The sequence below is a fragment of the Macaca mulatta genome, chromosome 8, assembly GCF_049350105.2.
Source record: "Macaca mulatta isolate MMU2019108-1 chromosome 8, T2T-MMU8v2.0, whole genome shotgun sequence".
In the NCBI taxonomy this organism is placed as follows: Eukaryota; Metazoa; Chordata; class Mammalia; order Primates; family Cercopithecidae; genus Macaca; species Macaca mulatta.
Window position 1 is genome coordinate 81,920,485 of NC_133413.1, and position 26,677 is coordinate 81,947,161.

A 26,677-nucleotide genomic window follows, 5' to 3' on the forward strand; every position below is an offset into this window, starting at 1 on the left:
TGAACAGACATAAGCAGGTTAGTGAGTACAGATGAGACCCAAATATCCTGCATGACAGGGAAGAGAGCCGGGAGTTTAGTTTTTTTATTCTGTCACACTGAGTTCCTCTGAGGGCTCAGAGTTCTGCAACTTTGAACACGAACATTCCCCTCTTTTTCAGGCGCTTTGCTCTACTTTCTTGTGCCTTGGCAGGGATCAAAGAAGCAGAGGGAACAAATGCTTTCCCATGCATATTGAATTCCCTCTTATACTGATTTTTCCTCTGTCACTTGAAATTCAATATTGGCAAGATTCCCGTCCATCACCTTAACCAGTAAATTGTCTGCATGCGATCAGCGCACGTGAAGGTAGATTTCAACATCAAGTTGCTGTCAGAAATTCAAACGAACAAATCCTTTGAAAAACAAACTTTTCTACGGCATTCATACTAAATCTTATTCCTAAGAACTAATTATCTTTTATTTCACATTAATCTAAAATGTTTCATTCACCATTCACTTTTACCTTTATCCCTCACTGCTTTGTATTTGTATTATTTTAAAAATACAATATTATCAGTAAACAGTGCTTTTGTAAGAATTTAGCCTCAACATTCCTGATTAACTTAATGATACCTAACACTTACTGAGCATTTAAGAGTGATTTGCCTCATTTTCCTCATCTACAAAATGGAACAAATAGTACCTATCTCATGGTATATTGTAAGATTACATGTGGTAATGAATGTAGACCTCTAAGCTCAACAATTGTGTTCGATTGTATTTTATTATGTATTGTGATGATAGCTATCATAATTATTATGAGATATTCTAAGAGATTTGGGATAAAACATATGTTGTCAGGCCAAATTATTGAAATATAGCACAGTAGTTGGATTATAGATGATTGTTTAAATTTTGATTATACACATGAATCATATGATAAAAAATATCTTCATAGGAATAGCTTAAGTGATCTTTTGAGAAAAGTCAATTAAAATTTTCTTAATACTAAAAAAATTATTTTTATCACTCTTTTGAAAGAATATATTGAGTTAGATTAGTAGTAATATAACTTAAGCTTTTAGGGATCAGTACAAGATGATAACTTACTCTATACCTCAGTGGCTAGGGGATGATAAAATGCTAGTTTAGATATTAGCACAAAAGGAAAACACCTTCAAATTTATTTTTTCCCTACCTCTATTTTGATCATAGAAAAGAAATCATTGGCTTTGTAAAAGATGGTTTCTTCCTAGATAGTACCATTCAGGACATAGGCATGGGCAAAGACTTCATGTCTAAAACACCAAAAGCAACGGCAGCAAAAGCCAAAATTGACAAATGGGATCTCATTAAACTAAAGAGCTTCTGCACAGCAAAAGAAACTACCATCAGAGTGAACAGGCAACCTACAGAATGGGAGAAAATTTTTGCAATCTACTCATCTGACAAAGGGCTAATATCCAGAACCTACAAAGAACTCAAACAAATTTACAAGAAAAAAACAAACAACCCCATCAAAAAGTGGGCAAAGGATATGAACAGACATTTCTCAAAAGAAGACATTCATACAGCCAACAGACACATGAAAAAATGCTCATCATCACTGGCCATCAGAGAAATGCAAATCAAAACCACAATGAGATACCATCTCACACCAGTTAGAATGGCGATCATTAAAAAGTCAGGAAACAACAGGTGCTGGAGAGGATGTGGAGAAATAGGAACACTTTTACACTGTTGGTGGGATTGTAAACTAGTTCAACCATTGTGGAAAACAGTATGGCGATTCCTCAAGGATCTAGAACTAGATGTACCATATGACCCAGCCATCCCATTACTGGGTATATACCCAAAGGATTATAAATCATGCTGCTATAAAGACACATGCACACATATGTTTATTGAGGCACTATTCACAATAGCAAAGACTTGGAATCAACCCAAATGTCCATCAGTGACAGACTGGATTAAGAAAATGTGGCACATATACACCATGGAATACTATGCAGCTATAAAAAAGGATGAGTTTGTGTCCTTTGTAGGGACATGGATGCAGCTGGAAACCATCATTCTTAGCAAACTATCACAAGAACAGAAAACCAAACACCGCATGTTCTCACTCATAGGTGGGAACTGAACAATGAGATCACTTGGACTCTGGAAGGGGAACATCACACACTGGGGCCTATCATGGGGAGGGGGGAGGGGGGAGGGATTGCATTGGGAGTTATACCTGATGTAAATGACGAGTTGATGGGTGCTGACGAGTTGATGGGTGCAGCACAGCAACATGGCACAAGTATACATATGTAACAAACCTGCACGTTATGCACATGTACCCTAGAACTTAAAGTATAATAATAATAAATAAATAAATAAATAAATAAAAATAAATTAATTAAAAAAAAATAAAAAAATAAAAAATAAAAAGAGCAAAAAAAAAAGATGGTTTCTTAAAAATAAAAATGAGTGAAATCCATAATTTATTATTTAAAGTAATCATGGATTTAATTGTGACACTGTCATACAGTCTTTGAACAAGGAAAACTAGTTGATTATGATCAAAATTTTATTTTATAGAGAGTGAAATCTGAATTTACCATGGAATACCCTTCTACTCAGAAATTACACATATTTTCTAATAAGAGATAGCCATTTAATCTGTAAGATGTGAATATCTGGGTAACTGTAACTAATGATATTTATTGTAAACTATGAAATTTCTAAGATTTTTCTCTCCAATAAAATGTTTATAAATATATACCTCATTAAAAGGGAGGATTCCAATGGTAATGAAAACAAAAATAACTATTAAAATATTGGAAAGTAAATGAAAATGGAAAAGAAAAACTCATCGAATTTTGTGAAATGCCACACAAACAGTGCTCAGGAGAAAATTAACAGCACTGAACATACATATTAGAAAAGAAAGATCTAAAATCAATCATCTAAGCTCCACTCTTAGGAAACTATAAAAAGAAAAGCAAGTTAACTCAAAAGCAATCAGAAAAAAAAGTAATGAAATTGTGAAAATCAGAAAAGTTAATAAAATTAAAACCAGGAAAACAAGAGAAAATCAATGAAATTGGCTTTTTGAGAATATCAATAAAATTGACAAACCTCTAGGCAGGCTAACCAAGATAAAAAGAGAATACACAAATTACTAATATCACAAATGAAAGATAGACATCATTAGCAATCTCATGAACATTAAAAGGATAATAAAGAAATGTTATGAACAATTCTGTTTCCACAAATTAGACAAAATTAGATGAAATGGACCAATTTCTTAAAAGACAGTCTACCCAAACTCACAGAAGGAAAAATAGATAATATGAATAGGCCTGTACCTATTAAAGAAGTTGAGTCAACAATTAGTCTTTCAAAACAGAAAGCATTAGACCAGAATGGGTTCCCTGGTAAATTCCATCAAAATACTTAAGAAAAAAATTGATTCCAATTCTCTGCAATCTGTTCCAGAAAAGAGAAGCAGAGGGAACATTTTGCAACTTCATCAGTGAAGCCAGCATTACCCTAATACTGAAACAAGATAAAGGCATTACAAGATGTGAAAACTAGAACAGTATTTCTCATGAACATAAATGCTAAGACCCTCAACAAAATATTAGGAAACTGAATCCAACAATGTATAAAAATTGTATGTCATGACCAAGTAGGATTAATCCAAAATATATAAGGCTGGTTCAACATTTGAAAATTAATGTAATCCATCACATCAATGGGCTAATGAAGAAAAACCATATGATCAAATCATCAGATGCATAAAAAGTATTTGACAAAGTCCAATACCCATTCAAAAAAAAAAAAAAAAAAAACTCTCAGTAATCTAGGAAAGAGGAGAGAGCTTCCTAAAGTTGACAAAGAACACCAAAAAACAACTTACAGCTGACATCATACTTAATGGTGAGAAACTAGATGTTTCCTTTCTAAGATAAGGAACAAGGCAAAGATGTCCGCTCTACCACTCCTGTTCAACATTGTACTAGAAGTCCTTACTGATACAATAAGAAAATAAAAGGTATACAGATTGGGAAGGAAGAAATACAACTGTCTTTATTCACAAAAAAACATTATTGTCCATGTAGAAAATATTTTTAAAAATCAACAAATATTCACCCCCAAAACCAAACAACTCCTGAAACCAATAAGGAAGATTTCAGGATATAACATAATAGATAAAAGTCAAATGCTTCTCTATATAACAGCAATGAGCAGTTGGAATTTGAAATTAAAAACACACCACTATTTCCATCAACACTAGAAAGGGAAAGAGAGAGAAAGAGAGAGAGAAAGACAGAGACAGAGAGAGAAATACTTAGGTGTAACTCTAAAAATTATACATAAACTTTATATGAGAAAAACTATAAAACAAATCAAAGAAGATATAAATAAATGGAGAGATATTCCATGCACATGGATAGATTCAATATTGTCAAGACATCAGTTTGTCCCAATTTGATCTATAAATTCAATGTGATTCCAGCCAAAATCTCAGAAATTTATTTTGTCGATACTGACAAATTGATTCTAAAGATTATATGGAGAGAAAAAAGATTCAGAATAGCCAACACAATGCTGAAGGAGAAGAAAAAAGTTGAAAGACACTGACTTTAGGACTTACTATAAAGCTATAGTAATCAAGACAGAGTGGTATTGGTGAAAAAATAGACAAATGGATCAATGGAACAGAAGAGAGAGCCCGGAAATAGCCCCACTTAAATACAGTCAAGTGATCTTTGACAAAGCAGCAAAGGCAACACAATGGAGAAAAGACGGTTTTTCAAAAATTAATTTGGAACTACTGCACATCCATATGCAAAAATGAATCCAGACCTTGACCTTACATTTTTCACAAAAATGAATTCAAAATGTATCAGAGACCTAAATGTAAAATGCAAAATTATGAGACTTCTACATAGTAACACAGGAGAAAAATCTAGATGGCCTTGGTTTTGGCAATAAGTTTTTAGATACGGGAGCAAAGGCATAATCCATGAGGGAAAAACTGATAAACTGGATGATTAAAATTAAAAACTTCTTTGCAAAAGACACTGCTAAGAGAAAAGAAAATCCACAGACTGGGAGAAAATATTTGCAAAACACCTATCTGATAAAAGATGTGTATCAAAATAAACAAAGAACTCCTAAAACCTAACAATAAGTAAACAACCTGTTTGAGAAGTGGGCAAAATATCTGAACAGACACCTCACCAAAAAAGACATACAGGTGGCAAATAAGCATGTGAAAAGATGCTTCACATCATATGTCATTAGGAAACAAAACAACAAGATAGCACTACTCCTCAATTAGAATGGCCAAAATCTACAACATGACAACACCAAATTATGGCAAGAATATGGAGCAACAGGAACTCTCATTCATTGCTGACGAGAACACAAAATGGTAGAGCCACTTTGAAAGATGATTTGGAAGTTTCTTCCAAAGCTAAACGTGGTGCTGCCATATGATCCAGCAATCACACTCCTAGGTATGTACCCACAGGAGTTGAAAACTTATATCTATTTAAAAACTGCACACAAATGTTTATAGCAACTTCATTCATAATGGCCCAAAACTCAAAGCAACCAAGATGTCCTTTAATTGGGGGTAAGTGGTGATTGGCATGGCTAGTTGAAGAGTAGGCATGAGTTTTTTTTAATACAATAAACAAATTAAAATGTCATTGAGTGACTAGAAATTATCTATATTTCTCAAGGTAGACAGATTCTAACATTTGTGCAGATGACGTGAATTTTTAAATTAAGATAGTGAAGAAAGAGCTAACAAATTCATTTTTAAAAAACAGAATGTAAAGGCACTATTTTTAGTTTTAAATAGAGTAAAATTTTGGAAGCTTTCAGATTCAAGTTATATTATTTTTAACGCATTAAAATATCCATCCAAAGGGTAATACAGCTTTGAATATTTCATTATAAACACTTGAAAATAATTTTTGAACTCAAAATTCATGAGGAATTACATGTTTACAAGTAACACTGCATATCATCACAGAAAAGTAACTTTTAAAAGGCATGAAAAACCCCGCAAATGAGTCCTTACATGTTTGCCCTGAAAAATTCTTACAAAATTATCTTTATATGTCCATTGTGACATAACAATTCAAACAACAATGCAGGAACAGAAATCATGAAGCATGAGAGAAATATCACATATACCTAGATTTGACCCTACTGCATAATATTATGAAATTGAAAGGCAGAAACCAGGTCATACATAAGATAAGAAAATGACTAGAGTCTAACTCTCCAGTATTATAAAATACTGACTTTAAGCCCAATAGACTAAAAGAAAAAAAGACACAAAATTATTCCAACAAAAAGAGACATTCATTATTTTAATGATGTAAAAAATTCTACCTCAAGACAGAAATTGTTTTTAATAAATCATTTCTAATCCTTTAGTTTAATAAATTCTTCTGTTTTATGTACTTTACCATCAAAACTTCCTTTTCATCAAGAATAGTGAGTCTATTATTTTATATACAACTACTAAGAAAGACAAGTTAATGCCAAAAAACAGGCTGAATTTGTGGTCTTATCACAAATTGAAGAATGAAAACAAAATACCCAGACTAGATCTTCCTTGAATTTTTTAAGAAAACCATTTCTTTTTCAATGTGGAAACTCAGTGAACTTTCCACTTCTAATTATGCAACACAAGAAAGGCTAATCCAGACATACTCGCTTTAGTTGGAAGAGGTATGTATAAGAAATCTGAAAAGTATTATTTTTTCCTCGGTTCAACTCATTCTTATTCTTTTCCCATAAGACAATGAAATTAAAATAAGTACCTAAAACACTAAGCACTTTTACTTTTACAATACAAACTAAAATACATCATTCACTCTTAAAACCATGGACAGATTTTGAAATTAGAATTTTTCATTGTTTTCCATGTGGCCTGGCTTTGAACTCCACCATCCCCACTCTTTAACATAGCATCCCTTTTAGGAAAAAAACTTAGAACAATGTCTGGTTTCAGAGACAAACACTTATATCTAACCAGATGGCCTTTTCAAAAAAGCTCTAACCAACCTTAATTTAAGAAACACAATTAAGTCTTCACCAGTTTATTTATAATGTAGTCTTCACAACCAAAATGTCATAAATTAAATAAAATTATTCTGCAGTCTCCTTTTCTCATTCTATGACTCTCTAGACCCTAAAAGAGGTTTGCTACATCTCATTCACATAACGATCCTCATTTCAAAACTCCTTTTAGTTCTCAGGAAGCTTGAATGACACAGGTGGTTCAAATGAAAAGACAAGATCTCCCTAAAGTTGCGACAAACCATTACCTTTCCTCATGATGCCTATATGAAGTTTATGTAAGTAGAGAAAATTCCATAAAAACTCCTACAATAAATTCAATGCATTCTACAATAAAATTTATCTTCAGTATGATTATATAGATGTGAAATCTAATTAAAGGAAGGGACAGACATGTATACTCGGTTCTATGAACACTGTATATACACATGTAAACTGAATGAGGAATATAATATCAACTTAGTGTTTGGAAAATAAAGACACATGGAATACAATTATCAAAGACAAAAATATTTAAAGTTAAAATGTGCAGCAGAAATAATGAGCATGAGAAGTTAACTGAAAGACAAGAATGATGAAACTTTAGAATAAAGCAATGTCTGAATACTTTTTTAAAAGGGAAAAAACCTGGAACATGAAAAATTTGGAAGATTTTTAGGGGAGTAATCACCCATTAATATTTAAAATATAATTCTATAGTCAAAAATTATATTAGTATTTATGACACAGAACTCTTTTTCATGATTTAGGATAACCTAGAATGAACACTGATTATAAAGCATCAGAGAGGGAATTTTTTCATTGTTAAGACCATTTTAACCTGACTTGTAGCAATAGAGTGGGCTTTAGCTCTGGAAACAGGCAAGAGGAAGAAAACTTTGACTCTTTGAGGATAACAGCTTAGTTTGTAATCCACGAAAGGTATGATTACATCTTTAAAAAGTTAAGGCAAGGAGGTGAGAAGTATGTAAAAGTATAGGAAATGTTAAGTAAAGACCAATTCAGGAAATTAAGCAGACACCATTTAGAGTTCAAGAAAGAAAGAATCAATGAGGGGAAGAGGTATCAAAGACATCATGTAGGAAGATTTCCACACGGAGAGGCTGGCATTTGAAAGAGACCAGCAAGGGTTGTGCAGAAGTATAACAAATGCCCACACTCATGACACATCGTCATGAAATTCACAGTGGGCCACATGTGGGAAAGCAGAGGCTCACTTTTGATTGTTTTTTAAACTATCATCAAGATATTACTTTGATGAAAAACATTAAATATTGAATAATGATAAAGGCTAAATTCTAGGCATTGCCGTTTCATGCTCAATATGTGGTGCCAATGAATTATAGTTATAGCTCAGTATTTATAGTTACACATCTCGAAAATGACATACATCTTAAAAATTGAGTATATTTACAAATAAAATCTCTATTTCATGTGCTTTTGATGTTTATATACTTTATTTTAAAATTTCAAGCAAATAAAAAAAGTAAATAAAAATGAATGCCACAGTCATGCTGCTTGACTTATATTTAGTCCTTGCCAAAAGCTGCCAAAATCGTGCAACCACTGCATGAATATATGACTGTAGAAAAATGCATTAAAACCATTGAAAATATCACCTGCAGGACTAATAATATTCGCATAATTACCTGCTGTGGGATCTGTAACTGCTTGGCTGGTGATGCCAGATGGTGGTTCTTGAAGCTGGTAAGTGGCATTGGTGGATGGTGTCGTTGGGCTGGTGTTGCTGCTGGTCATATAATGTGCTGGATACGGTGAGCTGTTATAATACTGTGCGTACTGACCCTGGCCAAAACTGGGGTAAGACGGATAGTCCTACGAAATCAAACCACACAAGAATTGTCTGTCAAAATACTGCTGCTTATCTCTTACATATCAAAGTGTAACTGTATGTTTGGGTTTCTGAGGCTTTTCTGAATTCACACAGGAGGGCATATAAGTACACATTAACTAAAGAGCTCAGACTTGAAAACAAATTTTATGTAAGATTATATACATTCCTCTTATTTTTGCTCTTCTATGATGCAATACTAGGTAAAATTAAACCAATCTGAAAACCAAACAACTCACCACAAAAGACTGCTAAAGTGAATTTTAAAAGAAAACTGCTAAAAGCCTTAGGAAAACTCTCACTTATAATATAAACAGATCTTTATTTATATAAGAAAATCATGTTGTATTTAAAGATATTTTTCAGAAGTTAAACTGGCTTTTTAAATTACCTGCTGTGAACTATTAAATCCAGAGGAATTTGTGAGTGAATTATTTCCTGTATATAATCCTGATGATGTTGTAAAACTGCTACCTAAAACAGAATGAAAAGAAATATGGTTACATCAGGCTATGTGGAATAATATGGGTCCAGGAAAACAGCATTTAGATAAGGCAGAATTGGCATTTGGGTTTATCTTCAACACTAGAATCCGTTGTCATGTCCAAAATGTAGTTTTCTTAACATAGTTGATATTTTTACTACAAAATTAAAAAACAAAGAGATTTCAATTTCCAAGGATGTTAGTAACTTATATAGACTAAGGACAAAATTATACATTTGTGTAAAAATATTAGACACTTAGACACTGAACTTTTCAATTTACAAAACACATCAAGATTTTTCATGTATTTATATTAAATTCACATAATGTAAAATGATGGGGGGAGATTAGATGATCTTTAAGGTTCTTGCAAGCTCAAAAACTATGATACTACTTCCAAGAATTTAAAATGCTTTCAGACTTGTATTATATGGTCATTAAAATGGCATACTGAAAAAGCCATTTCATTTCACAGAAGAATGAATGGCAGCACTTGATAAATTTGATACAACAAAGATGAAAGAGGAATATGATTAATGTTTTATCTATTACATGTGCTGTCAAGATAATGTTCTGTTGAATGTCCACATTGTTAAACAATGAATAGTAGGCACTGTGTAAGATATAACACGAGAGCAAAGCTGAGCTCTCTCTTTCACATGATTTACTCTTTTATTATTAAGCTATGCAAAACAATAATATGTTACCATTGATAATCATATTGGCAAAGATTTTTTAAGAAGATCAGGGATTGGGAAATATATAAAAAATGGCATTCATACACTGCAAAATGGGAATTTACATAGGCACAATCTTTCTGTTTGGCTATTTGGCTTATGATTGAGAAATTCTGTATGCCATTTAACCCAGCAATTTTATGTCAGGCATTTACTCTAAGAAAAAAAAAATTATAGATTTATACAAAGAGATAGCAAAGATGTTCTTCAGTGTTGCTTCTAATAAAAAAAAACCTAGGGAAGCAGCCCCAAGTCCTTAACAGGTATTATTCAGAAAATGGAATACTACAAAGCTGTTAAAACGGTGTTACAATGATGTTTAATGACATGAGAAAAATTTTCATATTATTTTGTGAAAGTAAAAACTAAAATAACAAAAAGTATTTTTGATGATCTCATTTAAAATATTTTTTAAAGCATAACAAATTTTCTAAAAGCACAGAATTCTTGGAAATGCTGTCTCTGAAGGATTTGATGTATGGTCACATAGCATTCATTAAGCCAATGTACATTTTTAAGTTTTCTATTCGGAACCTATGTTGCTTCTATAATTAGAAATAAAAGTCATTTTTTAAAAAGTTACAGTTTTATGGCAAATGAGTGGTAAAGGCCATAAATGTGTTGGCAGTTCAAGAAGGAATTTCTTCAACGTGAACTCACTATTCAGATGGCTTCAGGTATAAAATGTGGTAGTATATGCCAATTATTTACTTGCTACTGAACATTTAAGTATTGGCTTAAGAGTCAGAAAACAGTTTTCAGTTCATCATTTATGAGCTGTTTGGACTTTGGACAAGTCTCCTAGCCACTCTAAAACATAATTTCCTTATCTGCAAAAACTCTACTTTGCAGTGTTCCCAACAGATCAGATGAGGTAATGTTTTGGAAAGCATAATGGACACTCTACAATATCACATAAATGTTAGGCACATTATGGTTTATTGCAGCAAGCACTTCTAAAATTCTCTATTTATGTATCTTTTCCCTCTTTTTACTTTCCCAAATTAGATAAATATGACTTAATCTCTTTATATATCTAAAATTCAATTCCTATTTACTTATCAAGCATCTATCAACTTTAAAAGCTTGAGCCAAGAATTATTTTTATTAAGAAGGGAATCTGTTTCCTAAAATAGTGTCAAATTTAGTTATCACACAGACTCTATTTGAGGTTTCTTCATTTGCACATTTCACAGGAATATCAATTGTTCCAAGTTCCCAGAACACCTATCTTAGACAGGCAGAGAGCTCTCACAGTGCTGGTAGCCACCACAATTAGCCATCAATAGACAGACTTCACATATTAATGTTCATTTGCATGTGGTAATCACATACAAGGGAAACATGTATCCAATGCCAGGCTCATGGTGACAATTACATGGGGCCAAAAGGATGACTAAGACGTAGTCTCAGACCTCGCAGGGCTTATCAGACTATCAGTTTTGTTTTTTTTAAAACATTGTCTCTTATGGGCATATGACTCACTCTTTATGTGCATATCAGTGAACAATTTATTATTGATATTATATATAAAGCAAACTTACACGGGATGAACATTTAAAAATGCCTTGTAAAAGAAATTTTAAATTACTTTTGGATAAAGGTGTGGATATCAATGCTTTTTTATAAAACTTTAGCTATTATATGCATTTAAGAGGAAAAATTACCTTGGGTTATGATCCGTTACTTTCATTTAAACTATACAATTTTAGGTTATGACTTGCTATTTTCATTTAAATGACACCTTTTTGAGCAATAAATACTGACCTCAATAATCCCTATCCACCAAGAAAATGAATAAGATATAGAAAATACATTTTTAAAATGGATGTTTTCATTCCATAAGTTATCCCCTGAAATGAAGTAGGAAAGACCATGGAGGCTATATTGGCACACACAGGCCACGAGGGTCTGACGAAGTAAATCACAGTTCGGTACTCCAAATGGCACCCAAGTGACTTTCCAGACTAAATGCTACTTCCAAGACTGTGCATTAGCTGGAATTCAACATAAGTTATACTCATTTGCTGGCTGACTGCAGGCTGAGATTCCATTCCATTTAGTATGCCGAAACAGGAGTTTAATGGCACCCCAGTGGCTTTGGAGACTTAATGCAACTTCCAAAAGGATCTTACTTTAGGGAGAGGTGAACATACTAGAGAATCAGGCTCAGGCAATATTAATTTTTCACCACCAGAATCAAGTTCGCAGGGCCACTCCACCTGCCTTCACATAGGACTTAGGCAAACAGAGCTGCTAACTCAGACCAGGCCACAGCAGGGGACTTCTGCAACAGCCTCCTCTACTGGTTTCTTTACCCATCTTTGGGTACTGTCCAGCCCATTTTCTGCAAAGTCAGTAGACTCTCTAATGTGCATGACTGACCTTGTCACTCCCCTGCTTAAAAAAGTAACCTCTAATGGTTCCCTGTTGCCCTCAGGATAATATTCAAACTGCTTACTAGGGTTTATGTATTAGGCCTTAGCTGGTCTAAACCCAGTTTATCTTTAGAACTTCTTTGGTCTTTTCCCAGCAACTGTGATTCCAATGTACCCAGGCACACATTCTAGCCTAATCCTAGTAAACCAACATGCAGGCTTTCTTTTTTTTTTTTTTTTTTTTTGAGACGGAGTCTTGCTATGTCGCCCAGGCTGGAGTGCAGTGGCCGGATCTCAGCTCACTGCAAGCTCTGCCTCCCGGGTTTACGCCATTCTCCTGCCTCAGCCTCCCGAGTAGCTGGGACTACAGGCTCCTGCCACCTCGCCCGGCTAGTTTTTTGTATTTTTTAGTAGAGACGGGGTTTCACCGTGTTAGCCAGGATGGTCTCGATCTCCTGACCTCGTGATCCGCCCGTCTCGGCCTCCCAAAGTGCTGGGATTACAGGCTTGAGCCACCGCGCCCGGCCTACATGCAGGCTTTCTAATGTTACTCCTTACAGCTCCTACTTCCTGCTTTCAAATCCAGGTTAACTTCGACTGCACTTCACAATTCAGCAGAATTTGAAACCCCCTTTCTCAGAAAAGCCTCCCTGAATCCCCATTCTCTTCTTTTTCCCTCTAAACCTGGGTTGCTGAATCAATCCATCTATCATCTGTCCATCTCCATGATATATGTATCAATCTCTCTGATGTACCTACATTTGAGTGATATATATATATATAAATACACACATGACTTACTAATCAGTATTTTAAGCCAAGTACTAATTGACCTGTAAACTAACAAATACTAATTATATGTAAACTAACTAGTCCTTCGCCTATAAAACAGGATAACAACAAAAAACATTGACATTCCTATAAAAAAATTGGATATTTACACCTAACCCATACAAATATCCCCAGAATGCAAAATATAATAACCATACTAGAGGTGTACTTACTAGAGAATCAGGCTCAGCCAATATTAATTTTTCACCACCAGAATCAAGTTCCTAGGGCCGCTCCACTTGCCTTCACATAGGACTTAGGGTCTGACCAAGTAAATCACAGTTCGGTACTCCAAATGGCACCCAAGTGACTTTCCAGACTAAATGCTACTTCCAAGACTGGAACATACAAATATCCCCAGAGTGCAAAATATAATAACAATAAAACAGAAAATACCCACTGAGTACTCTGTATGTTAGGAAGTAGGCTCGCCCGCATATGATTCATCTATACTACACAACTTGGTACTACAGGGTCTATGATCATTCCCATTTTGCAGATAAGGAAACAGAGGATCAGGTTACAGTAACACAGCTTCCAAGGAATGAAGGTTGAAACACAAACACAGATCTGTCTGGTTTTAAGGTCTATACAATGCTCTCTTGCCTCCTCTTGCTCGAGTTTATATTGTATAATGGGAAGTTCTGAAATACACTAGTTTTCCCAGGCATTATTTTATAAAATAATTATATTAAAATAATTTATATTTATTATAGTTTATAATCACAGGGATTATTTTATAATTACATTAAAAAGTGTTTGAAGCAAAATAGAAGTGACAAAAACAAATAATAACACTTAAAAAATTTTGAGTGCTTACATTGAGCCAGGACCAAATAAGGCATTTTGCCTATTAGAGCTCACTGATTCCTCACAACCACCCCAGGAGGTAGATGCTGTTACATCCCATGTTACAGATGAAGAAACTGCCTGCGGTAATAAGCAAGTGTAGCAGAGCTGGGATTCAGTCCCAGCCACCTGGCTCCAGAGCTGAAGCTCTTAATCTCTATAGTAAATTGCATCTCAGAATGGCAAGGTTTTTGTCTGTGAGTTATTTCCCTTTTTTTTTTTATGACCATTTCCAAAATATGCCTGACAAATTGCCTCAGAGTCATTAGCAAGTGCTTGTTCTACCGAGGCAAATACCTGGGCCTCCCTTCAAACACAGAAATCAGTCTCACTGAGGCAGAAGGACTAGGGTATGATCTGAAAATCCATGTGTTTACCAAACACCTGTAAGTGTCTGATTTTTAGTACCAATTCAGTAGGTGTTTCAGTAATTGTTTCAAAAATACGTAACCAGTATAACCTTTCTTCGTACACTAAGAAAGTAATCATGCTCTTCAAGCATTCAGAGCCTATCTGTGTGGGGTATTTCTGGTTCTTGAGCTGAGCTAAAGATCATCTGGAATAAGGGGTTCCACTTTGATAGCTAATTCAATAGAGACTTCAGTGCCAACACTACCAGACGGATTTCACTGAAGTTTAGAACATCACAAAGCAAAGGCAAAATAGCAATGCTCATGCTCCCCAGAAAGCTTCAGTGTATGGGCTGCTAGACTCGCATACAGGCCTAGCAAAAGAGGCACATTTGTGTAGAAGGCTGTCATACACCAGGCTTGAACCTGGATGCTAGAGAGAGACAGGACAAGACATGATCAGAACAAAACAGACTTTCTTCCCTTAAGATCAATCCGTTGAGAGTTTCTGTTGGATTTACAAGGGTCTTCACTTACAACTTTCAGTCACAGAATTATTTGTAAAGTTTGGGATTCTTTAATCAAAATAATATAGAAGTATTTTCTTTTCTAGAAACAAATGACTTTACTTAAAAGACACCTCCAGATAAATAAAATAGAGCAGCTACATCCTATGATGAAAGGTTTTACATCACATTATATCGTGAAAATTCCTCAAAGTAGAAAGAATTCCCATTATGACCCATTATTTCTCAATCAATAAGTTTGGCAGAGATTGCTTCATGTGAAGCTTCAATAATTCTCGGTAAGAGTTTGGGGTGGGAGTGGGGATACTTTCTTACTCATTGGTTAAAAGGAAAAACTTACCTAGTTAAATAACTATTGGCCAATATGGTGAAACCCTGTCTCTACTAAAAATACAAAAAGTAGCCAGATGTGTAATCTCAGCTACTTGGGAGGCCGAGGCAGGAGAATCGCTTGAACCCAGGAGGCTGAAGTTTCAGTGAGCTGAGATCATGCCATTGTGCTCCAGCCTGGGTGACAAGAGCGAAACTCTATCTCAAAAATAAATAAATAAATAATAAAAAGATTGTGAACAATCATAGCCATGGTTATTTTTTTTTTTTGACATGGAGGGGAGACACTCATTTCCACAACAGGAAACTGGAAAATGTTTCCCTTCACAACATCTCTTAAGATACAGCATTATTTGTCCTTCCACTGCTCTTTTTCAAAGTTGATTATTTGTATATTCCAAGTGGGAAGATAATTTATCTCTAATCACAAAACACACACACACACACACACACACACACACACACACACACACACAGTTTTTCAAGTTAGTTTCATCAACAGCATCTACTGGCATTCTTTACAGGTACAACTCTAGAGGTTGTTGTGATCCAAAAGAAGTAGGCATCATCAATCTATCCCTTGAAGAAAGTTAGAAAATCCCACACACTCATGAAGATGACGCAAAGAACATCAGCTTGCATCACCCACTCAGGTGTCACAGCTCTCACTGCGTTACTTACTTAGGTGCCACAGCCCTGCTAGGGAGGTGCTCAGCAAAATGACATGAAGACACCTGCCTGGTTAGACTGGTAAGGAAAGCACATGCTTCCCCAAAAAGGGAAGAAGTGTACTCACTCCTGGCATAGGGGGAGAATAAACTCTCCAAAGAAGATGAGAGAATAGAAAGGTTATGGGAAGTTGGGTGAGGAGTGTGGCTGATCGTGGTTGATGGAAGTTTCTTGATCATTTAAGAAAAACAGCTCAGGAAAAGAAATGGCATTCTTTAATGGCAAAATGCAAGAATCTGAATATCCAACAAAATCATTAGTATACTGAGACCAAAGAAATGTTACGATTCTGAATTGCTGGGGGTGGGGGAAAAGCTAGAGAACCGTTACAAATGCAAGGACACAAATGTTTATCTGGGCCTGTAGATGCCACTTGGGGTCTGGGATGGGGGTGCTCAGGAGAAGAATATTCTAACCAGACTGTTGCCTACAGCTCCCCATGCACAGCTCACCATGGTACTTTAGGATGCAATCACTGTTACATCGGAAACTCACCTTGCTCAGTCTTGCTCCTCTTACTTAATGCTTCCCTCCCTCACTCCACATTTTCCATCCTTCAAGCCCTCACCCAAGTCTCACCTGTTCAATAAGCTTCCCCTGACTGTTACTCTTCATACGGAGTTTATCTTCTGGAAACCTGATCTCACTATTAATTGATGCCATGTAATTGACCTCTTCGTTAGACCGGTACTAAGCAAGTCCCCCTTAGTCTTGTTTTCATTGTGACCATAAGTTCCTTAAGCTCATTTGCTATATTTATCCTGTCTGCCTCACATAGAGATGGATAAACCGTGTCTGACTCATGCCTTTGAAGGGCTTCATCTAGGCTCGAGTGGGAGCCAGAACTGAACCGTTGCTTAAGAATTTCAATTCAGGTGGGAAGTGACTAAAGGATTTGGTAAGAACACGATTGTCATAAAGTATTAGGTATGGGGACAGCTGAGGACCTTTCCATAGACTTTTGTTGGTGGGGAGGGGGACAGTTTGGAAGAATGACTTTAAGGCTCACAAAAGATTTTAAGAGAGAAAAGAAGGTCTCTCAACTTTATTTTTTCATCAGTTTAAAAAAAGTGAGTAGGGAAAGAAAAAATAAATAATAATAGAGCTAATTTCTCAGACTTTATACGGAGGACTCTGATTTTTAACAGATTTTATCTGAACACTTTGCTAGGGTTATTTATTTTTTAGAGACAGTGTCTCACTTTGTCACCCAGGCTGGAGTGCAGTGGCACAATCTTGGCTCACCGCAACCTCCACCTCTCAGGTTCAAGCGATTCTTGTGCCTCAGCATCCTGAGTAGCTGGGATTACAGGTGTGTCCTATCACATTCGGCTGACTGGTTTCTTTCAAGCTACATGATGTATAAAGGATTATCTTAGAAATCAGATTATAATCACTTTAGATTTAAATTATATAAAGAAAGTTAAATTCTGGACCCGTAAGCACCTTCTGAAAGGAGTCAAAATAGTTTTGAATCCCCAGTAAATAGTCCAGCAGACTTTAAATCAAATAAAATTTTAAGTTGATTAAGTATCCATGGATTTTTACCTCATAAAATCTCACTTATTTGAGCTATGAATACCACCAGACCCCAGAGATGGTACAAGGACTTCACATCCACATACCATCGAGGCATGCCGACAGGATGTTAACCTTGTTAGTCCAGCTGTTAGGATCCTAACAGAACACTGACCCATGGTCCAGATCCTGCCCTCCTAAGAGGCTATTCACTCTCATAGCTCAGAGATTGGCATATCACAGGTATATTAATGAAAACAAGTCTTGCTTGCATAAGAAAAACTTCAAATTCAGAATGCAGTAACATCCTATGGCTTTAGAGTACATTTAGAGTTCAAACTTTCCACATCCATTTTCTGAGGTTATTTTCAACATCATCATGTGAGGTGGCTGAGGGAGGGTCCTCATCTTCATTCAAAAAGTAGAGGATGCATAAGGTGACCATTATCTCTGGTGCCAGGTTACTGTTTTCTAATCTGTCATGCCAAATCTACCTTTTAGATTTCCTGAATCGGTAATGTTGAAAGCAAACTGGTATTAAGTGGTATTAATTTTTGGCTACACAAAAATCATAGACAGGGCAGAAACAATCATACCTAAGAAATTTAACAAATACATTTGGAATCAAATGATCCCATTTTTAAAGGACCTCTTCATTGTAACTGTTTTAGGATAGTAAATTTAAAAGTAAACTAAATAAAGTGTCCCAGGGACAGTGTGTCATAAAGATTTTGCTTTGCTTTCTTCTTGTCAATGTTGGGTTCCTACAGAGAAAGAGTGGTGGCCCTGTCAACCATAACAAACAAGAAACAGTCTTGCTTGAAGATCCTGTATGGGACATGCAGTTCTGTAAATGCTAAGCAATTTTAGTTTTAAAACAAATCCATCCCTCAAAACTTCTCTTAATACATCTTCACTACCTCTTCGTAGTTAAGAGCACACCCTGTATCTATTTAAACGTTACTAAAAATATTAAATCAAAGTTTTGTGTATGATTTAACCTGGATAATACTGCCCAGCTATAACTTCAAAAAGCTTTTTTTTTTTTTTTCCAAGAAAAAAAAAAAAGGAGTAACAAGTAGGTCAAAGGTCTACTTCAGAGAGAACAAGGACTCACATTAAAAACCAGAATCCCAGCCAACATAAGAATGCTGGAACCTGCTGGGGCCTGTCTGTACTTGCCATGTTTTAGAGCATTTTCTAGCACTTACTGGGCAAGCAGGATGCTGTTTGTCCCTCGTGTATTTTCACAGAAGTCCATTTGCTTTCCATCTCTGGCCTCTTTGCCATGGGCTATGTCCATCATCAAGCGCGATCTATGTGGGAGAAGTTAGTGCAGCTCCCTGGGGAAAAGCTTTCGAAGGCCAGATGGGCTATTTAAAATCAGGATTTTTTCCCCTTCCTTAGAAGATAGATTTTAAATGACCAAGTTTTCCTTTATCCCAGTAATAGTTTTTATTTCCAAATAGAACTTTTAACACAGGTTATAAAGACTGCAAAGCCTTTACATTTACCTGTCTTGATATATTTCTATACATTTTAACTAAAAACAACTCATGAAGAAAACAATACTGGTATGGGTCACTAATTATTGCTGTGCCTAGATTTCCAGACATTTTTATGTTTAACACCTGAAATATACAAGATGCCAAAAGAAGTGAAACAAAGTATTACTTATAAAATCAATTTAAGAAAAAAAAATCTAGAACATAAAATGCCAAGAACTAAAAAATAAATATGAGAAGAGTGGCAAAGAAGCTAAGGGGCAATTTGGCACATCAGTGCAAGCTTCAAAAGCTATTCTTCACTTTCACTTTATGCCAGAAAGTGCAAATCTCAAACGCTTTATCACAGATTAATTGTTTAAGTTTAATGTATATTTTCCTAAAACCACTATCTTTTAAAGTAAAACTACATTTTCTATAGATAATAAAAAAATTTTAAAGTATAACAGCACATTTAGTTAAGCAATTTTTAGATTCTAAATGACTAATAAACTGAAATGGTTCAGGCATACATTTGAAAAGCTACAGAGAGGCAGATCAAAGGAAACAAGGGTGATGTTACCAGATCATTCCCACTTCATAATGAGGCAGGGATGCATGAGGTGTGATGGTGGTAGAGCTGTGTCTTTTCCACGTACCCTTTAACAAACCTTTGCTTGATTTATTGTCTTTCCTTACTAGTTTGAACCCCAATCTCTTTAGCAGAACAAACAACATTATATACCAAGAGGGTGTGAGAATTTGTGTTATTTTCTTCTCTACGTGAGAGCAATAAAGCCTAAAGGAAAATAAACAAAGCAGGGTTTCCAGGGCCCTCTGGGTTTAGTACATGTACATCTGTGCAGACCCTTCGATCTATCATGGCAGATCTTGACACCTTCCCTGGTGTAGGATGATGGGAGTGTCCTATACCATTATTGATATTCTAGGACAATAAAACACTCAGAAAGGCACTCTATACCACCATCGTGATGATTCTGTGATGTCTCCAACCAGCTCTATCTATGAGTATTAACACAAGGAAAGATGGCATTAAACATACAATGACAATAAATTAACTGAAATGTCTTATTTATGTTTTATATATTTTTAAGTTCAGAGGTGCATTGCAGGTTTGTTATGTAAATTTGTGTCATGGAGGTTTGGTGTACAGATTATTTCATCACCCAGGTATTAAGCCATATTAGTTATTTTTCCTGATCCCCTCTTTCTTCCCACCCTTCACTCTCTGACAGGTCCCAGTGTGTGCTGTTCCCCTCCATATGTCCATACGTTCTCATTATTTAGCTCCCACTTATAGGTGAGAATATACAGTATCTGGTTTTCTGTTCCTGTGTCAGTTTGCTAAGGATAATGGCCTCCAGCTCCATCCATATTCCTGCAAAGGACATGACCTCATTCTTTTTTTATAGTTGCATAGTTTTCCATGGTGTATATGCACCACATTTTCTTTATCCAGTTTACCACTGATGGGCATTTAGGTTGATTCCATGTCTTTGTCTTTGCTCTTGTAAATGGTGAATTAATTGAACTTTTATTATGCTACATTCCAAATCCATTTCCCCAAATGAAGAAAATCAGAGTTTTTTATGAACCTTAATTTCTAACATTCATTGTGACATAGACCTCCCCACTTCTAACAAACATTTGTATATTTTAGACATAATACTAGATACTGGAGATTAAAATATGACTAAAGATGTTCATTACCTTTAATAGTCTAGAATCACTAGAACTAAGCTATTATGGAAAGCTGGGTTTTCCACAGAGCTGAGGCTTAACCAGTTAAGTAACAACTTAATTTTAATGGTTTTGTTTTGTAGGTGTGTGAAAATCTTCTGCAAGTGAACTCTACACTTTCTTACCTCAGTCAAATTGCTAAACAAAATTTTATTTTCCTCATATGATTGGGTACCACCATTATAAAGATAGTTCAATGTTTTCTGTATTAGATGGAACCATAAATCTATATTGTATGTGGAGTTAAATGGATGGTGACGATAGGTGCTGACCTTGCATTTTTAAAGATTTGATTTCAAGTTAGTTGTTTCTTTTACATAAAAGGAGAATAAAGGTTATTTGTGACACACTGGGGAGATATTCTGTGAAAGCAATCAGAAGCCAAAGTTGCTTCTGCTAAGCAGTTTTCTTACCTTTCATGCATGCGTGCACACACACACAAACTCACACACAACACCCAGTTTCACTCTTGTGGCCAGTGCCCTTTGATTGGTAAGCAGCAGTAAAAACATATTTTTTGCAGAACTGACCCAAGGGTCTCCAGGCACACTCTGTCCATCCACACCCACCCATTCAGCTAACTCATCTGCATCAGCTTTGTCAATGGTGTGTGAAGAAAAACCTCCTCAGACCATTCCAAAACTTCTTCCAGAAACACCAAAGCTAACACTGCGGAACAGGAAAACGTCAAAAATGAATAAGCAAAGATTTCACCTCCTCAGGTTGAACCCTACAATTGTTTATGAGGAAGAACACTTTGTCTTTCTCGGCTGAACTTAAGTTTCTAATTTTTTAGTGGTGCACAAAAGAAAAATTAAAGCAGGAATAGAATTTACAGTGATCTTGCGGCAAAGGTGAAAACAATCAGATTTCCCAATCACTGAGGTTTTATTTCATGGAATTTTAGTGTTAGAGCATGCATGACGAATTAGTTTAAAATGGCATGTGTCAGATTCACAGAAGGCTGCTTGGCAGGACAGAAGCATTGAAAGTTGGAGCTGAAAGGGTGATTCCAGAAGGATCACTTGGAGCAAATGAGGGCACCAAGTAAGGCTGGCCCAGTTCACAAGGCTTGACAGTGGCAAAATGGCCATAAATTGCCAAATCTGCCCTTTAAAGGCTGTCCAAGTGTTAAGCACTGACAGTGCTCAGAAATGAGTTTTCTAAGAAGTTTTTTTTAGAGCTTCATGAGTTGGTGTTTGACTAGTTATATAACTAAGTATGTAATGCAATGGTTTAGTTCTAACGATCAAGCCTGCCCTTCAGAAAATTTAAAGACCAAGCAACTACATTTTGGCTTTTTGTAGTTTTCTTTAAAAGCTACTCCTGCAAACTCTGTAATTTAGGCGTATGTACAACCACAAGGTTTGACAGTTCTAAGTCATTCTCCGTTTTGAATAACCATTCTTGATTAACTGTTGATATTATACAAACTAAATTACTAATTTTATGCATTCTTTAGCATTTTCAGGTTCTCATTCATTCATTCATTTTTTGGAAACAGAGTCTCACTCCGTTGCCCAGGCTGGAGTGCAGTGGCACGATCTTGTCTCACTGAACCTCACGGTCCCAAGATTCTCTTACCTCAGCCTCCAGAGTAGCTGGGATTACAGGCACGTGACATTATACCTGGCTAATTTTTGTACTTTTAGTAGAGACGGGGTTTCGCCATGTTGGCCAGGCTAGTCTCAAACTCCTGACTTCGGGTGATCTGCCCACCTCGGCCTCCCAAAGTGCCACAGGTTTTTTTTTTGTTTGTTTTTGTTTTTTTTTTGAGACAGAGCCTCACTTTGTTGCCCAGGCTAGAGTGCAGTGGCGCGATCTCGGCTCACTGCAAGCTCTGCCTCCCAGGTTCACGCCATTCTCCTGCCTCAGCCTCCCAAGTAGCTGGTACTACAGGGGCCCACCACCACGCCTGGCTAATTTTTTGTATTTTTAGTAGAGACGAGGTTTCGCCATGTTAGGGAGGATGGTCTTGATTTCCAGACCTCGTGATCCACCTGCCTCAGTCTCCCAAAGTGCTGGGATTACAGGCATGGGCCACCGCGCCCAGCCAGGTTCTTATCTTTTTAAAGTCACTGTTCAGATTTATGTAATGATTAAATAAGATGTCACAAGGGAAATAACTAGGTTACTCCTTGGCATATAAAAAGTAAACAATAAATGTCAATTGTTATTTTATTTTGTTGTATGGGCACCAGTGTTTTCCATCTCTACATAGCACAGCTTATCACCTTCCCATCTTCTTTCCTAATTTTCTGAACTAAACAATTTGATGCTTCAGTGACTGTTGGAGACCTCTTTCTCCACACATTCTTAGCAGTCAAAGCAGAGATGTGACTGCAGGACCTCTCATGACCAAGAAGGACTTGGTTGATGACTGACTCTCTCCCACCCCTGCAGAGCTGAGTTTATTTTTTGCCAGTGACTCTTCCTTGCTTCCTCACTCTCACTTTCCAAGACCCCATTCACCACTGTCGCCATACAGCTTTTCCTCTCTTCTGATTTTCTTCTTCATTTTGTTTCTCCCCCACTTTTTTGGGGATCATGTACAAAAAGCTTGACCTTTGTTGATAGTAAGTTTCCTTCCATGCCAGCGTATTAATTACATCTGGTTCCTTTTTTGCTATGCTTATTTGGTTATTGGTTTCTTAAAGTTCTCTTTCATGGCTAAAATATATTGTGTTATATATGTTATTACACATATTAAAATTTTAATTATATTTCGTGTGTTGTGGGGGGAAGAGAAGCAGCATTTAGGTAATGCTACCTAATCTGGAACTACTCCAGAAAGCTGGACCATAATAATAATAATGAAAATAATAGTAACCAATCACCACTGCAATGAGAGCAGTAAAATTGACAACAATCATTTGAGTTCTTACTCTGTACCATAGGTTGGTCAGAGTGATTTACAATCTCAATGACATCTCACAACACTATTGTGGGAGATCTCACGCCCATATTCCAGATGAGGAAACAGATGTGAAGGAGTCAAGTCGCATGCTGAAGGCCCACAGAAAGCAAAGGCAGAACTGCTAACAGCCAGTCTTACTCCAGAACCCATACTGCTAACCAGGGAGCCAGATTTCACTATACCTTTACTCCAGTCTTTCTAAGTTTGATAGAACCAAAGAGGTGATCATCATAAATTTTATTTAATCAGCAAAACACTTAAAGGAAGCATACACGTCACACTTCAGTTTTTGGGGCTACTAGAATATTTCCCCGGGCTACTAGAATAATTCTTCTATCATTGTAAAATTCTGATATTAAATTCAAACAGCTAAATCTCTGAATAACTAGTCATCATACCTTATATTTTAAAAGTTGAAAAGATTTCCCGGAAATAAATCTAGGCAAAAATATCTCCCATGTTGCCAAAATATATTCTCATCCAGGATTCAAATACATTTTAATAGCTATAAGATGAAATTGATATAAGCAAAAAAAAAATCACTGCTATTCATTAAGGATTAAAAGAACTGAGGGAATTTTGAAAATAATTTTAGACTTTGTAGAAATTATTATACTAAAAAACATGTATTGAAAAGACACTCAAAGGTCAACAGACTCCCACAACTAGGTGGCCAAAATCATTGAATAATGGTGAAGCAGTATTCATGCTGCATTTAATATTTAAGAACTACATATTAATCACAATTAAGTACCCAAATCTGGCCATATACATTCTGTAGCTAATTATATAGCATTATCCATCATCATTTTGGCAAGTTAATTTTCAAATTAATAGTATATTATCATCTGGCTTAATATGTGGAAGTCATATTACAGGTTGAATATCCCTTATCTGAAATGCTTGGGAGCAGAAATGTTTTGGATTTTGAATTTTTTCAAATTTTGGAATATTTGCATTATATACTGGTTGAGCATTCCTAACCCAAAAATCTGAAATCCAAAATGATCCTATAAGCATTTTCTTTGAGCATCATGTGAGTGCTCAAAAAGTTTTAAATTTTGAATCATTTTCGATTTCAGATTTTTCGATTAGGAATACTCAACCTATATATCCGATTGTCTAAAACTGAATAAAATATCATTATAAAAATAGTCATGTGAAATAATGCCTCAGTCATGGGAAATGGGTCCTAATGTCCCACTAGAAAGGCCATTCAACTAAGGGATGTACAAAAACACACAAAAGGTTTTAATGCAATATCCAGTAAGCCCAGATGATAATAAATCTGTGGATAGAAAAGCAATGCCTTATTTGGTGCTATCCATGTCCTTATTTCTTTTAAAAAATAGTTTTATTTTCTTCCAAATTCATTTCCTTTTCTACTCATTCATTTCCCCTTTTTTATGCACTATACTCTAATGGCTGGTTTTGAATTGTTTCTGCTGCATAAGTTTTGATCTGGGGGAGGAGCAAGATAAAAGTAACTCTCAAGCACAACATTTCTCAAACTATCTGAGGTCCAGGATCGGTTTTTTCCTCCAGTCCTCCACAGACTGATAACTGAGCAAAACGCAAAGTAATGTACTTCTAAAAGAAAAAAAAAAATTCTCTAGAAAAAGAGAGAGTACAAGTCTCATTTAAAAAAAAAGTATTTGATTCAATAAACATAAAACATTATTGACTGACTATGAAAGTTTCTAGATGCTAACTCTCAGTTTCTGTACTTAGCTTTTGGTGGACAGGTAATGGCAAGGCTGTGGACGGGCACAGGCCCAGAACCATACAATTCTGTAGCTCTGCTCTGGGCAGGGCACTTCACTTGCCTCTTTCCCACTTTTAGGATCCACTTCTCCTCAAGGAGACCTGGATACCACAGGCACCCTGGTAGACCCTGGGACCACTCCAGCACTCTTTATTTTCCTGATATCTCCTGGAGGAATCTGCAATTGTATAATTTAGTTGGTTGCTTGTCTACTGTCTCTCTCTTTGGCAAGAATGAAAGCTCTGTGTGCAAACAGACCTTGTCTGCCTTATGATCCATTTCTTTACTAGAGCCCAGGACTGTTAAATTCATTAATAAAGTCTTTCCATCACTTTTTGTTCTTTATATTCCTTTACTCAATTGATATTCAGCATGTGTAGAACAGTTCTTTTCCAAGGCTGCATAAAAGTTTTGGAATCAGGCACATAAATAATATCCTTCTACCAATAAATGCTATCTGTTATAAAACAGTTTTTATTTTGTAATCACTGAATATGTCAAAAGTTTATAGTTCAGGCCTTTTGAATCAAATGCAAAATCAAATATGAAAAGCTTAATGGATCTTGTCCCCTAAAATTGTAGTTTGCTATACAGGAAAATAGACTCTTAAAAATGATAAATTGAAATATATATATATATACACACACACACACATATATATATATCATTCTTAAGGAAACATATTAATAAAACATTTAAAAAGGCTGAGATCTTTAATGTGAAAAATAATAAAATAAAGATGACTGCCACTGAAGAGAAGAAAAAATGTTTTATGTTTTTTCTAAATGTGTATAAAACTAAATCTTGTACCTACCAAAATGACACTTTTTTCAAAGAAAGGTATTATCAAATGTGTACATTTGGACACACAGCACTTCCTTGTGTAAATGTATAGGAAATCCTTAAAGGAGCATAAAACAATTTATGTAGAAATTCTATACTTAAACTTATTCGAAGGAAATAATCAAAGGAAATAATTAAAGGACATAATTAAGACATGCATAGCGTTGCTCTAAATGTCAAATAATAGGGAATTAAATAAGACATACCTATTTAATTCCATGTAGCCATTAAAAGGATACCACAGAA

The 26,677-nt window shown here is 35.5% G+C and overlaps 1 protein-coding gene across 12 annotated transcripts in view; it reads right to left on the reverse strand.

Annotated features, from left to right (window-relative positions):
• Positions 1-26,677, reverse strand: part of EYA1 (EYA transcriptional coactivator and phosphatase 1) — a 342,170-nt gene that overhangs the window by 95,471 nt on the left and 220,022 nt on the right. For all 12 annotated transcript variants that reach the window (XM_028852737.2, XM_077942831.1, XM_077942828.1 and 9 more), the window contains 2 exons: positions 9,320-9,402; positions 8,726-8,912 (listed from right to left, as the gene is read on the reverse strand). In XM_028852737.2, coding sequence (XP_028708570.2) covers positions 8,726-8,912; positions 9,320-9,402 — 270 coding nt within the window. The remainder of the gene's footprint in view (positions 1-8,725; positions 8,913-9,319; positions 9,403-26,677) is intronic.